At 36.4% G+C, this 15,598-nt stretch overlaps 1 protein-coding gene across 1 annotated transcript in view; it reads right to left on the bottom strand.

The window, feature by feature from the left end:
- CCDC171 (coiled-coil domain containing 171) overlaps positions 1–15,598 on the bottom strand; it is a gene marked incomplete at its 3' end in the record, with an annotated part of 346,216 nt that overhangs the window by 131,122 nt on the left and 199,496 nt on the right. Inside the window, exons 20-22 of the mRNA XM_081236213.1 lie at positions 9,124–9,350; positions 8,453–8,635; positions 4,850–5,035 (exon numbers count right to left, since the gene is read on the bottom strand). Of these exons, the coding sequence (XP_081092339.1) occupies positions 4,850–5,035; positions 8,453–8,635; positions 9,124–9,350 (596 nt within the window). The remainder of the gene's footprint in view (positions 1–4,849; positions 5,036–8,452; positions 8,636–9,123; positions 9,351–15,598) is intronic.

Consider the following 15,598-nt stretch of genomic DNA (forward strand, 5'->3'; position numbering starts at 1 on the left):
GTCCCACATCTTCTTTATCCATTCATCTGATGATGGACACTTAGGTTGCTTCCACGTCCTGGCTATTGTAAATAGAGCTGCAGTGAACATTGTGGTACATGACTCTTTTTGAATTATGGTTTTCTCAGGGTATATGCCCAGTAGTGGGATTCCTGGGTCGTATGGTAGTTCTATTTGTTGTTTTCTTAAGGAACCTCCATACTGTCACAGCCCCTTCTAAAGGAAAGCCAACTAGCCACCAAGACTTGTCTCTGTACAAAGAGCACCTGATTAGCTTTTCTTTTTCTTCATTTGTAAGTTTGAATGACAAAACAAATCTTTACCATAAATTTGAGGAAAGCCTAGGTTCCAGTTACTAGGGTTACATAACAAATTGCTCCATAATGCAGTGGTGTAAAACAACTATTTATTAGGCTTATGCATTCTGGGATCAGGAAATAAAATATGGCACAGCAGAGACTGCTCCTCTCTGCTCCCTGATAAATGGGGTCTCAGCAGAAGGCTGGAGTGTGAAATCATCTGAAGGCTCATTCACACATGTCTGGCAGTTGATGCTGCCCGGCTGCAAGAGACCTTGGCTGGGGCCATTAGCTGAAAACAGCCCTATGTAGCTCACCACATGACCTGGGTCTGAGAGAGACTCCAGAGAAAGACGAGAGTGAGAGCAAGAGAATGAACGGGCCAAAGCCATGCTGCCTCCTATGACCTGGTCCTACAAGTCCTGCAGTGTCACTTTGTCCTTGTTCTACTCATAGCAGCAGTCAAAAGGCCTATCTAATTTCAGAGAGAGGGAAATAGACCTCACTTCTTGATATGAGAGCAGCAAGGCTCTGGAAGCATTTGTGGGACCAGAATTACTGCTGTGACCATTTGGCAAAATGCAATCTTCCATACCTTCAACATGAAAGAAAGGGAGCAACAGAAACAAACAAAAAATATATAGAAAGACCTCAGGAGAATGAGAACTTAAATAATTGTTTATTGTCTATCAAAACTCACAATAAAAAACCACAATTTAAGAAGATACAGAAACTATCTTTTTAAAAGGATGTTATGAAAAGAGAACCAAAGAATTAAAATCAATTCTTAGAAATTAAAAATATGATACCAATACAAAATATTTAAATATAAAAATTAAGAGAAATTTATAGACTTTACCAGAATCTAAAATGCAAAGACAGAAAATAGAAGAGAAATTATAAGAACCACAGAGATCAAGCCAGGATTTTTGACTTCTGACAGACTAATAAGTGTTCCAGAAAGAGAAAAGAGGAAAAAAAACAGGAGGAAATGAGAATGAATTCTGAAGCGTCTATCGAGTATTATTGCACAAGGTAGAAATGTTAATCCTCCAAGGCTTACCATTTACCTCATTTTGGTACTCTCCTACCACTGGTACTGAGATGAACTTCAAATAGTCTAAATTATAAACACTCAGTTGAAGAAAAGCATTTGAAAGCTAAATAGCTGCAGATTAAGACACTTCTAGAATTATTCCAATTTCCATTTCTAGCTACTTTAACCAATTTTCTTTTTAAAAAAATCTCTCATAGAGAGAAAATAAAATTCCCCAAATTCTGAAAGAAAATGCTGTACTGGAAATAGAATAGGCTATGAAGTTAGGCAGATTCTGAGTTCAAATTCTGACTCCAAAATCTACAAATATGTGACTCTGGGAAAATTTATTAATAACTCAGATCCTTAATTCATTATATATTCATAATTTATTATGCTATTTTATGTTAACTTTCCAGGTAATTGCAAGGATTACAGGAAATGTGTATAAAGCACCTAATTCATAGGAGTTATATTTTTAACATGACTCAAAATCCTCATGAGAATCCACAGGTGTGAGAACCACATTCCCACTTTGCCTAAATCAAAGAAACATTCTCTGAGCTAATGCTAGGATGACTGATCCCCCCCATTGCCTGGTCTCATCTACTCCTTGTCTGTACTTCCAGTTACCAATTATGGGATTGATGTTTTTAAGGCGGAAGCCTGTCGCAATATGAGTTCTGCAAACGGGAGGCAGATCAATAGGTTTTATTTCTAACACTGTGAAATAGAAAAGTATTCTCATCTGAGATTCAGTCATAGATGGAAGAAGAAAAGCTGGGGTGATTCTGTTTCCTGCTTCCATGCCATGAGAGGAGAAACTTGAGAGAGTTAGACAAAAAAAGAGAAAAAGTAAATTCCTCCAACTTTTCTCTAAATGGATTACCACCATCCAAGTCTGAGAACCCAGGAGGAAAGGAAACATTTTAACAGCAGACTGGCCTAAAGTCTCAAAGCCATGCATGTAATGACTATCTCATAATAGTACTGTGAGCTATGAGAGGACTCAGACAATGATTTGGCCACTAGAGGCTGTCAGAGTAAATTAGAATTCACCATTTCAGTCAAATGCAATGATGAGTCTAGGGATAAATAGTAAAGAATTAGTAAGAAAGATATCTAATTGTACACAGATATTCGTTCCTTAAAAGAGTTTATACAATAGAAATCAGCCAGCTCCCTTCATGAACTTTCTCTGTTCAGCAATTTTTATAAAAAATTTTTCTTAATTGCAAAGAAAGAAAATCTGTGAAATCTGGATCTTACTAAAGCAGGCTTTGTAAATTCAGACCATAAGTGAAGCAAAGCACTTGCCACCACCCGGGGGCAGCATACCATCAACTGCTGGAAGCGACCAAAGGGCAAAGAGCCAACAGAAGACTTAACATGCAAACGACAAAGACCACACCCAAAATATGTCATAGAATAGGTTTCTAACAATATGCATTCCTAAATATATTCAGATATACATACATGTATAGCTTATATATTTACATAGACAATATATAAGTAGAAATATATAATTGTATATAAAATTATATTGTTATAAATTGTATATCTGTATAATACATATAATTTATATATAATGAAATATATGACTATATAATTAGTATATATGTAATTTACACATACATGAAATATATGTAATTTATTTTATAAAGTATAATTGTATAGTATGTGTATGTATATACATATAACTGAGTATATGTATATATACATGTATATATGCATGTATATAGGTATAATATATATGAATATTATTGAAAATGGAAAAACCAATATGTTATTTTTTATCTACTAAAATGGGAATTTTGAAAATAAATTGTACAATTTCTTCTTGTAAAGCTCAAGAAAGAATTTTCTCTCCCATGTAGCTTAATTCAGAATATTATTAAAAGGCTTGATAAGGGTAAATCAGATTCATCACTATTGAGTTTTCCTTAAGTGGGCAACATATGACAGGTGATAGGAATATGCATATTTTCAAGTGTAGAAGTGATAATATCTGTTCTAAAACTAACCTAAGAATGAATTTGTGAAAAGGCAAATATTTTTTTACTCTTTCATGGAAATATTCTTATAATACACAAAGAAAACATAGCACTTATCAACTTTCCCTTTAAATAGGTGTGAAGCATTTTATTTTTCTTAAATATATGAAAATTTCCTGCTGTGACAAATTAATATTATAATTTTTCAACAGCAACAGTCTTTAAACCTATTAAGGTCCCAAAGAGAAGCCTTTTAAGCAATATTAACAAATGTATTTTCCTTTACATAAAGCAACTTCATCATATATATTCCTAAGTCCTCTGTAGATATTTTTGTTTCTTCATATATAAATATAAACAATAATACTTATTTCTAACATGTTATAACTGTTAAAATAATATGAAGTGCCTTACAATGTGTCTAACTGAAGTATATGCTCAGAAATGTTAGTTCTTCCTCTTTTCTAAAACTACACTACAAATAGCAAACTAACTTTACATAAAATTATGTGAATAAAAAACATCTGTGTGGGGGGAAATTCGTTGTTCCTTTTTACACTCGGTGCAAAATAGGGCTTCCCTGGTGGCGCAGTGGTTGAGAGTCCGCCTGCCGGTGCAGGGGACACGGGTTCGTGCCCCAGTCCAGGAAGATCCCACATGCTGCGGAGCGGCTGGGCCCATGAGCCATGGCCGCTGAGCCTGCGTGTCCAGAGCCTGTGCTCCACAACAGGAGAGGCCACAACAGTGAGAGGCCCGCGTACCGCAAAAAAAAAAAAAAAAAAAAAAAAAAGAATCAGAGAGACCTAGACCCAAAACCTTTCACATCCAAAAGACATGTGAATTTTCAATGTTTGGAGGGCATAAAACAAGAAAAAGAAAAAAACTAAGGACAGGAAGAAATGAAGATAAGTGAATGAAACAAAGAATAAAATTATTACTGGAAAAATCTCTACTTGGTTTCCATCCGACAAAGCCTACTTCTACATTTTCAATACATGTGAATCAAGCTTGGAATTGAGGTCCCAGAACCTTGTTTCATTGCATCCTTATAAGTTCTTTTTTTAAAAAGATATATTTATTTATTTATTTATTTATTTAATTTTTGGCTGCATTGGGTCTGCGTTGCTGTACGTGGGCTTTCTCTAGGTGCAGCGAGTGGGGGCTACTCTTCGTTGTGGTACACGGGCTTCTCATTGCAGTGGCTTCTCTTGTTGTGGAGCATGGGCTCTAGGTGCACAGGCTTCCGTAGTTGTTGCACGTGGGCTCAGTAGTTGTGGCTCACGGGCTTAGTTGCTCTGCGGCACGTGGGATCTTCCTGGACCAGGGCTCAAACTTATGTCCCCTGCATTGGCAGGTTGATTCTTAACCACTGCGCCACCAGGGAAGTCCCATCCTTCTAAGTTCTCACAGAATAAAATTTCGTATCTTGGGATCTCTTCCCTGTTCAAGAGATGTACATGATTCCCTCAAAGACCCACACCTGGAAGAAATAGACCCTTATGCAAGGGATGTTTTCCTACCTTAACAGCTTCTCCAAGAGTTTGGTTTCTGTCAGCTTCCTCACTGGAATGTAATTCAAGCTTATAATTCAACTCCTGTAGTTGCTGTGCCTGCTCCTTCAATAGCATTTGAGCCTGCTGTTCCCGTAGTAATGCATTATTCAATTCTTCACATGCACTTTCAAACTTCTCCTGGGTGATCAATTTCTGAACAAAGCAAAAACATTTTAATTATAAGCTAACTGCATTGTTGTATCATTTAATCTTCAGAACTCTATTGGCTAACATAAAGAGAATACAAACATTTCTAAATATCTGATATATGACAAAAGTACAATTCATTTTTCTTAATTTCCTAAGTCAAGATAAAAAACATCACTCTGGGGCTCTCCTGGTGGTGCAGTGGTTGAGAGTCCACCTGCCGATGCAGGGGACACGGGTTCATGCCCCGGTGCGGGAGGATCCCACATGCCACGGAGTGGCTGGGCCTGTGAGCCATGGCCGCTGAGCCTGCGCATCCGGAGCCTGTGCTCCACAACAGGAGAGGCCACAATAGTGAGAGGCCTGTGTACTGCAAAAAAAAGAAAAAAAAAATCACTCTGATTTTTTTTTTTTTTTGGCCGTGCCATGCAACATGCAGTTCCCCAACCAAGGATCGAACCCATGCCCCCTGTAGTAGAAGCGTGGAGTTTTAACCACTGGACCACCAGGGAAGCCCCACATCACTCTGATTTTTAAAGCACAACAGCTATACTCCCAAAGTTATAATTTTTAGTCAAATAAAATCTCAGGAAATATTCATGTTCTAAGTAAATCCATAACGCTCGGTTTAAATCTTGATACATGAGCACTTTTTATAAAGATAACGACGTGGGAATTAAAGCTTTTAACAAGTTCAAATGCTTTTAAAGGATAACCTGAAAGTCTGTGTTCAGTGTATGTTACCATTCAGGTTTTCCTGGTCAAACTACCCTCTTCTTGGAGAGTCCTTACCACAGCATACCTCTCTCACTCCCACCACCACTCACACTATTGCCATCTTCTTGTATTTTCTTCACAGCCATTATCATTATCTAAATTCACCTCAGATAGTTGTTCACTTTTTTATTGCCTGTCTGCACCCTTCCACCAACCACACATTTAAGGATGTGAGCTCCACAGGGCAGAGACCTCCTTCAGCTTGCTCACCCATCACACAGAGGAGTGCCTGGCATTCAGTAGCTTCTCAATAGGTATTTGCTGAATAAAAGAATATCTATTCATATATAAACACCTGCCAATAAAACTCTGCACAACTTTTACAATATCATGACTGCATCTGCTCTGGGATAACTGACAGTTCTAGAGAGGGGCCATCTCTTAAGGGGTATGTAATCCAGAACACGACATACTTGTATTATCTCCTGTGCAAAACTCTTAAACAAACAAAAATTAGTTACAACAAATGGCAAGAGACACCTTGATCTTGAGGTACAAAGAACAGAAATCTTTAACAAATGGTAGGTAACCTGAGAAATATATGTGGAAAACTAAAGGAAACCATGCAGGTCTCTTAATCACACTAAGTGTATATAAATCTATTTAAGACTGATAACTTTCCCATTGTTGAAAAGAATTTGAGGTGTCAACTTTTTAACATCCCTCTATTCGCTAATGGCACAGCACTTCTCTGGGTCTTGTGAACAAGTATTTTTGTACTTCTTCTACCTTTTACTTGTTATGCTGTTTTAAATTACCACTCCTTGCCATCAGAACATTCTGTTCTTTGCAATCCACTTGGCCTCTATAAATGAAGATCCCCGTCACTTTGCAGGACTTCTTCCCACTCTTCCAAAATTTCTCCTTTACCTAAAAACTTAGCTAATGTTAGCCTTTCTCTTGTCTATACATCCCTCCCAGAGACTGGTGCAATTCTGTTCACTCTTCTGTGACTAAATAGGGTCAAACAAGTATAGCAATGCAGAATAAGAAAGAGATAGTGTGTGAAAGCAGTTGTATGGAGCTAATAAACCAAAAGCAATAAAAAGATCATGGGAGTTAGCTATTAAAGAACAACTGTCAGTAGATGATCATGGGAGTTAGCTGTTAAAGAGCACCTGTCAGTAGATGAACATGATATTCCAAAACAGTGCAGGTACTAAATCACTTTTGGTGGGCAGGATGTGTCCCCTTATGTTACAACTTTAGATTAACTATAAGAAGCTGTTTTGTTTGCCTCCTGTGTACTTTGCCTGAAATAAATGAAAGATGATGGTTGCAGGCACACTCCCTGATTTTTAAAGAGGAAAATAGCATCATTTCCCCATCTATTCTGTTTTTAGTAAAACGATCCTTTATTAACATAGCTGGATATGAACATTAACCACTTTAGTGAAGTGGTTGAAAGTTTGCGTTTTGGAGTCAGAATACCGAGGTTCAAATCCTATCATTTCCACATACTAACTGTGTGACTTTTGGCAAGTTACTTAGCTGTTCTGTGCCCTACATTTCCTCATCTGTTAAAAAAAAAACAATGGATAATAATATTATTGTATTATTATTGATATGAGAGGACTAAATGAATCAACACCTTAAAGTGCTTAGGGGCAGTGCCTGATACATGTTCAATATGATCATTAAATGTTAGAAATCATCACTTTATAACTTTATACTACATAACTGGATGTCAAATATAAAAATTACATACACCATTCCTTCAATTATTATTTCAATTAATGCTATTTTTATTTCTACACTGCAGTGGAAGAAATTCACACTAAACATTTCTTGGAACACGTTCTTTGCTCTTGCTGTGAGCCAGTTACTCAACCAAAGTTTATTTGCCATAGCAGTTAACCATCCTAACTACAGCTTAATCATTTTCTATACTTTCAGTCACAGTATACTTTTTTTTTTTTTTTTGCGGTACATGGGCCTCTCACTGCTGTGGCCTCTCCCTCCGCGGAGCACAGGCTCCAGACGAACAGGCTCAGCGGCCATGGCTCACTGGCCCAGCCGCTCCACAGCACGTGGGATCCTCCCGGACCGGGGCACGAACCCATGTCCCCTGCATCGGCAGGCAGACCCTCAACCACTGCGCCACCAGGGAAGCCCCACAGTATACATTTTAACAGGGCTATAAGCTCTGCTGACACAATCAGTACTACTTTAAGCATCTGGAATAAATCTTTTTTTTTCAATGTTTTTTGAGATGATTTTAATGATGCTGTGCTTTTTATTTAATTGACACACAACACTGCTTAAGTTTAAGATGTACAATGTATTCATTTGATACACTTCTAACTTGCAAAACAATTACCACTGCAACCCTAGCTAACTCTATTAAGTCACATAATTATTACTTCTTTTTTGTGGTGAGAACATTTAAGTTCTAGTCTCTTAGCAAATTTGAAATGTATAATACATTACTGTTGGGGAATTTTAGAAGGGAAGTTTTCTAAAGAAGAAGAAATTCTATTAATGGGATTTAATCATTTGAAAAAGGAAACATAATAAAAAGTTAAGGAAAACAAACATATATATTTGCCCTGTGATATTTTATATACATATTATATGTATATAATACATATTTTATATCAGAGGAGAGCTCACCAAAGCCATAGTTTTTAAATCACATATACTTACTGACTGCTTAAGTTCATTTAACTGCATCTGAAGACCCTGGGTTTTGTCAAGCTCCTTCTTCAGTTCATTCACATTTCGTTTCAGTTCTGTGACCTCTAAGCGTAGTGAGTGGCGCTCCACTTCTGCTGTGTGCAGTCTTTGTGTAAATCCAAATATTTGCTTCTGTAATGATGCTGTGCTTTCCTATTGTCAAATAAGAGCAATTTTATAAAAAGTCACTTCAGATTTACTAGTAAGTCCATAGCAATGGTCATTTTACCAAATTAAATGTAACTTAGGTTATACAGAAAACAATACCAGCTCTTACTAAAACTTGAAGTGAAAGCTTTATTTTTTTATGTGACCAATAATTTGCCTTATATGAAATGAAAAATGAACAAATGAAGAAAAGAAATAATCTAGATGGCTAGAAAACAGAAAAGATAATTGTTTATGTCTTACACAATTCTGTTGCAGTATACTTGTACAGAACAGTTAATTCAGAACTTTTGTATTTTGATATTATGGACACTTATTTGGAAGTTCTTTTATTTATCATATTAAACTATTATATGAAATCTAAAAGAAATCTACCTATACTTGTGTACAACTAATATAAACTACAAAAAAATTTGATTCGGAGTTAAATTTACAAGTCCTAAAATCCCTATTTAATGAAATTGCATACATACCAAAATGGGCACATGGCCACATAGACCGTTTTTCAGGGCCAGTGTGTTTACTTTATGAAGTCCACGGGCCAGCCTCTGAACCAGGGAATCTTTTTCCACATATGTAATACTCCTGTTGCTGTGCAAAGGTATACTGTCCATTGCCAGCTTAATTCTACCCATGAGTTTTGCAAAAGAATTCTTGGCTTCTCCTATAAGCAAATATCCACAAATTCTGGAATTTGGATCTTCAAAGAAAAAGAAAAAAAGCACAGAAAAATAAGAATTGTCTCTTGTTCATTTCACAACACTGCCAGTCACAACACAATGAAAATATTTTCTCAGTTATATCATTCCCATCCACCTGTAGTAATCCATTCAAGAAGTCCCCGCCTATATCAACTTTCACTATGTAAGAAATAGCCCACCTACTAAATAATGTATCTAAAGAAAATCTGCATGTATTTACAGTATGTCATTCATACTGAACAGTATGACACTAAAAAATCATCACTCCTTTCTGTGTTTTAAAACCTAACAAATTCATTTTCTATTTACAACTACTGAAGCTTATTACCTTAATGTCACACTATTTATATTCTCAGACAAGAAAACATAACTTGCCTTATTCCAAGGCAATTAAAATTTTACAACTACAATTACTAATTTCCCCATAGGATTTTGGTAATCATCCCTCTCATATAATGGACTTAAGGTCCCAGCATATCCAACATGGCCTGCTTACTGCTAGATTCATCAGGTCTGTAATTAATAATTGTATTTAATGTTGATAAATAAAATTGTCAGTGTTCTTTCTATTAATTGGTATTCCAAATAATGGTTAATAGGTTTATTTATGCCTTAATAAAAGTCATGTAATTTAGTTTTCCCTCTGCTAGGCATGTCTTAATCTGTCATTACTTGTGTTACGATACTATCCGTGTAAAATGACGAACACGGAGAGACTCTTTAAATTCTGTAGTATACCATTCTATATTTCAAGAACCTCTGCTGTTGGGAGTTAGTTTAAATCTTGTCTTTATATCGTAAGCACAAAAAGCATATTTGGCCAGTTTTATCCAAGAGAAAAATGTTCCATAATTCTAAGAACACATGGTTCGACACTGAAGAGCAGCACTGACTGAGAAGGTGATCCATCAGTGGTTTTCTATGTCAGAAAAAACCATCTCACGGAAGCTAGATAAAAGCTCATTTTTCTAGGAAATTTTCAGGAATACAAAAATGATAAAGTTTTCACAGATAAAGAGCCTTTAGAAGAAAAAATCAACTATAATTAAATTTTAATGAATAGTGGTTTTTTACTATATCACAGCAATGTGTTGTGTAGACACTAACCACTCTGAGAGGTGAAATTAAGTGGCAATATAATTCCATAAAGCATTCCTTTGAATTTTTAACAAGTGGGAAAGAGGCATACACTCTAAGTTACTGACTGCTACTCTCAATGAATTAGAGAGAGAGCACTAAATAATTTTATGCTTTGACGAATAAGAAGTATTTTTACGATATACTTCACATTATACAGTATAGAGTACAATTAATTCAATATTAAATAAATGAAGAAACAAAAAAATCCTCTAGTGACATAGTTGTAGAATTATTTGTATAATGATATAGAAGAGAAAAAATGTCACTAAAATTCCTCATGTCTAAACTTGTCTAGACTAGTTAAAATGTTTGACTTGTTACATTTAACAAATTCTTGTTTACACTAAATACATTTGTTAATCACTTTTCCCCTATCTAATAGCCTGTCTTTCAAGAAAGAAGAGGACTCTATGTTCTGCAACTACCTTTTCCAATAGAAGGGGCCATATTGCACATCTAAGGTTAAAATCTTCAAAACAAATTCACAGAGAATTGTTTCGACCAGTAGTTCTAAACCTGTGAATTACAGACCTTGAGGCAGGGGGGAGGGGAGGTTGAAAAGTTATTATAAGAGTTCCACCACTTTCAACTGCAGTATTGCCATTTGACCTTTATTTAGCCCTAAAAAAATATGTAGCATGAATAAATATATGCTTATGATGTTGTTAGTAATAAAATTAAAAGTCCTTCAAAACATTGCAGAAGTCAACTGCTGCTAAAAATACAACTATCGTGTGGGAAGAGCAGTCTACAATGTGTTTTCTTATTAAAATGGAATCCTCACACTCAGATTGAGAAACACGCCTTTAATGAAAAAAAGGGAAGAATGAATAATTATTTAATTAATATGTATGTAAATATGTCATTATTTAATTTAATAATAATGTGAGTCATGAATATAATAACAATAATAATGCCTAATGGTAATAATGTTCGAAATGTTAATCATGAGTAATGTTAACTGCATTAAAATTCGACTCAGTTCTAGACAGTCGGGAACATTTTCTCATCCTTGACACCTCCATCTTTCTTGCCATCTCCCTCACATCCAATCACATCACATTTCTACCATCTATTCAGTTTTTTCTGTGATCATGGCATTGTCTCACCTATGTTCTTACAAGGGTCTCCCTACTCTTCTCCAGTCATTTCCCCTCTTCAATCCATCCTCCACCGTAGAAAAACTGACTTCTAAAACACAAATAGGATCTTGTCACGACCCCTGCTTAAGCTTCAGTGAGTCTCTTCAGATCTGGGAATAAATTTCAAACTCCTTAAACATGGCTCAGAAGGTCCTACATGATCTGATCCCTGCTTACTTTTCCAGGAGCATCTTTCACTATTATCCCTTTCATGTATAACTCCTTTCAAGTGGCCCCAACACATCACAATCATAGAGCACTCTTCTGAGCAAAAAAATGCCTGTGTCTTCAAAGAGCTGTAATTTGAAATTATGAATCAGTTTTCAAACTTGGGAGCCAATCATTAAGGTAAGACTCAAAACCGTGTTCTATCTAAAGATGAAACTAAAAATACTATGAAAAAAAGCCCAAAATACTATTTTCAAAAAGTAATAAGAGAATGTCTTACCATATTTTAAAACTTCAAGAAATACTCATGAAAAGGGCAGTATGATACCGATACCAGAAGAGACAGGAAGACTAATGGAATTGACTGGAGAGACGGGAAATAGATCCAAGTACGTATGATAAATATATACTAAATGGCATATCTTAATTCACTAGGTAAAAGATAGATGACGGAATTAAAACGTATTGGGGCTAGCTGGTCATCCATACACAAATAAATATTATTAATTTCCTCACTACTTCTCTGAAAATAATTCCAGATAAAATCCAAGATCTAATGTAAAAATCAAAAATACTAGACCAAAATATGAACAACACCACCTGAGGTGAGGCTAGCCTTTCTAAATAAATCACCAAAGGAAAACCATAAAGTAAATGATTAATAATGTTAATCATATAAAAATGCACAAACAAAATTAAAATACAAACTGGAAAAATTATTTACGCTATATGGCAAAGTGCTAATATGTGTGATACACAAGGAGTTCTTATAATTCTATAAGAAACAAACACACACCCATATATGAAATAATGAGATAATTTGTAAAAGAGTATGAATGGGTGTAGAACAAATGAAAAGATATGCAACCGAACAGTCAAAATTACAAATAAGGAATGATACAGTTTCTTTTGCCTTTCAAATCGATAAAAATTAAAAAGATTGTTAAAACTTCATGCACCAAAGGCATTATGAGAAAGCCAGAACTCTCAGTACTGTTCAAAGGAGTGTAAGCAAAGCAACTTTTACAAAAGGCAGACTGGCAATACTTTCCAAACGTAAAATATGCAAACTCATTTCTGAGGAGTTTAGCCAAGGAAATAACTGCACAAGTATAAAATGATTTTATGTACAAACATGTTAATTACAGCATAGTTTATTATAATATTAATTAAAATAGTAAAAAAATATGAAAAAATGCCAATATCCATCAACAGGGAATTTTCAGAGTAAACTATATAAACAATGAAATAGTATGTGATCGAATACAATTAATGATGTACACCTACCGTATTGACATGGAAAGACATTTATTATCCAGTGAGTAGAAAAAAAATTATGATAAGGCATGATTGTATGACTCCCTCATATAAAACTGGGTGTGTTTGTATGTATACCTGTTGGTACACATGTCTGGGAGATTTGTAGAAATCATTCAAGTGTTAAGAATGATTGGGGATGGCCTTTTGGGTGATTTTTATTTCTTCTGTGCAGGTTTCTATACTGTGTGAAGTTTTTATACCAAGCATAAACACTTTTCCAGAAATAACAAAACTATTTTAAAAAGCACTGTCAGGCTTCCCTGATGGCGCAGTGGGTGAGAGTCCGCCTGCCGATGCAGGGAACACGGGTTCGTGCCCCGGTCTGGGAGGATCCCACATGCCGCGGAGCAGCTGGGCTCATGAGCCACGGCCGCTGAGCCTGCGCGTCCGGAGCCTGTGCTCCGCAATGGGAGAGGCCACAACAGTGAGAGGCCCGCGTACCGCAAAAAAAAAAAAAAAAAACCCAGCACTTGTAAACTGTCTTCCTCATTCATTCATTAAACAGCTAGCTATAGGGCAACTCATATGCATGAAGGCACTGTGTTAGGCATGTGGAGAGGAGATCTATAACACTGATTAAGAATCAGTAGCTCGGGGCTTCCCTGGTGGCGCAGTGGTTGAGAATCTGCCTGCTAATGCAGGGGACACGGGTTCGAGCCCTGGTCTGGGAGGATCCCACATGCCGCGGAGCAACTAGGCCCGTGAGCCACGACTATGAGCCTGCGCGTCTGGAGCCTGTGCTCCGCAACAAGAGGCCGCGATAGTGAGAGGCCCGCGCACCGCGATGCAGAGTGGCCCCCGCTTGCCACAACTAGAGAAAGCCCTCGCACAGAAACGAAGACGCAACACAGCAAAAATAAATTAATTAATTAATAAAAACTACTACCCCCAACATCAAAAAAAAAAAAAAGAATCAGCAGCTCCTGTTTCTATCAGCGTTATTGATAAATAATACTATAGATACAAATGCCCAATAATAGAACTACTCAAAAACATATCTTGATTTAGACAAATGGTATTTAGGGGAATGATTATCAAAAGCAGGGGTTCTTGGACTTCCCTGGTGGTGCAGTGGTTAAGAATCCACCTGCCAATGCAGGGGACATGGGTTCGAACCCTGGTCCGAGAAGATCCCACATGCCACGGAGCAACTAAGCCCATGCGCCACAACTACTGAGCCTGCACTCTAGAGGCCACGAGCCACAACTACAGAGCCCACATGCCACAACTACTGAAGCCCGTGTGCCTGAAGCCCATGCTCCTCAACAAGAGAAGCCACCACAATGAGAAGCCCGCGCACCACAAGGAAGAGTAGCCCCTGCTCGCTGCAACTAGAGAAAAGCCTGCACGCAGCAACAAAGAACCAACACAGCCATAAATAAATAAATAAATAAATAGTATCCAGTTTTTTAAAAAACGCAGGGGTTCTTGCTCATTTTTTGTCCCGTGTATACCCTCGATAGCCTAGTAAAACCTATGGATCCCTTTCTTAGCATAATACTTTTAAACATGTTAAGTCAAAATATGTAGGGTTACAAAGGAAGCAAATTTTATTAAAAGGTAGTTTTCAAACTATTTTAAGTTTTATTATAAATATATTATGCATAAGACAATACATTTAAAATATAGACTGAAATTTTTTAAAAAGACATAGCATGGTGAAAGTTGTTGCTTAGCCAAACTAAGAATATTGAACTATGAGGTGATCTTTAACATGTCATGCTGGACATCAAATGTTTTTATTTCTTAATTTTTTTATATTTAGAAGTGATTAGAATCCTGATCCACAAATATATACTGCTGCAAATGTAATTAACGTTCCTATAGTTCACTTTACAAGGTATAAGTAGGCATCTCTCAAAAAATACTAGAGTGCTCCAAGATTCTTAAATTCTTAACATATACACACTACTATATATAAAATAGACAACCAACAAGGACCAACTGTATAGCACAGGGAACTACACTCAGTATTTTATAATAACCTATAAGGGAAAAGAATATATATATATATATATATATATACATATATATATATATATATATATATATATATAACTGAATCAATTTGCTGTACACTTGACAATAACACAGCATTGTAAATCAACTATATTTAAATAAAAAAGTAAAATTTAGGGGCTTCCCTGGTGGCCCAGTGGTTGAGAGTCTGCCTGCCGATGCAAGGGACACGGGTTCATGCCCTGGTCTGGGAAAATCCCACATGCCGCGGAGCGGCTGGGCCCATGAGCCATGGCCGCTGAGCCTGCGCGTCCGGAGCCTGTGCTCCGCAACGGGAGAGGCCACAACAGTGAGAGGCCTGTGTACCGCAAAAAAAAAAAAAAAGTAAAATTAAAAAAAAGAAAACCTATTGTGGAAAGTTTTTTGTTCAAAAGTCAGTGAGTTCATCTTTGGCTAGGTCAACTTATTCAATAAGTTTATATCAGAAAGAAAAATGATTGTGAATCTATGGTTCAAAT

The sequence above is a fragment of the Mesoplodon bidens genome (genome assembly GCF_964165515.1).
Source record: "Mesoplodon bidens genome assembly, chromosome: 6".
Taxonomy (NCBI): Eukaryota; Metazoa; Chordata; class Mammalia; order Artiodactyla; family Ziphiidae; genus Mesoplodon; species Mesoplodon bidens.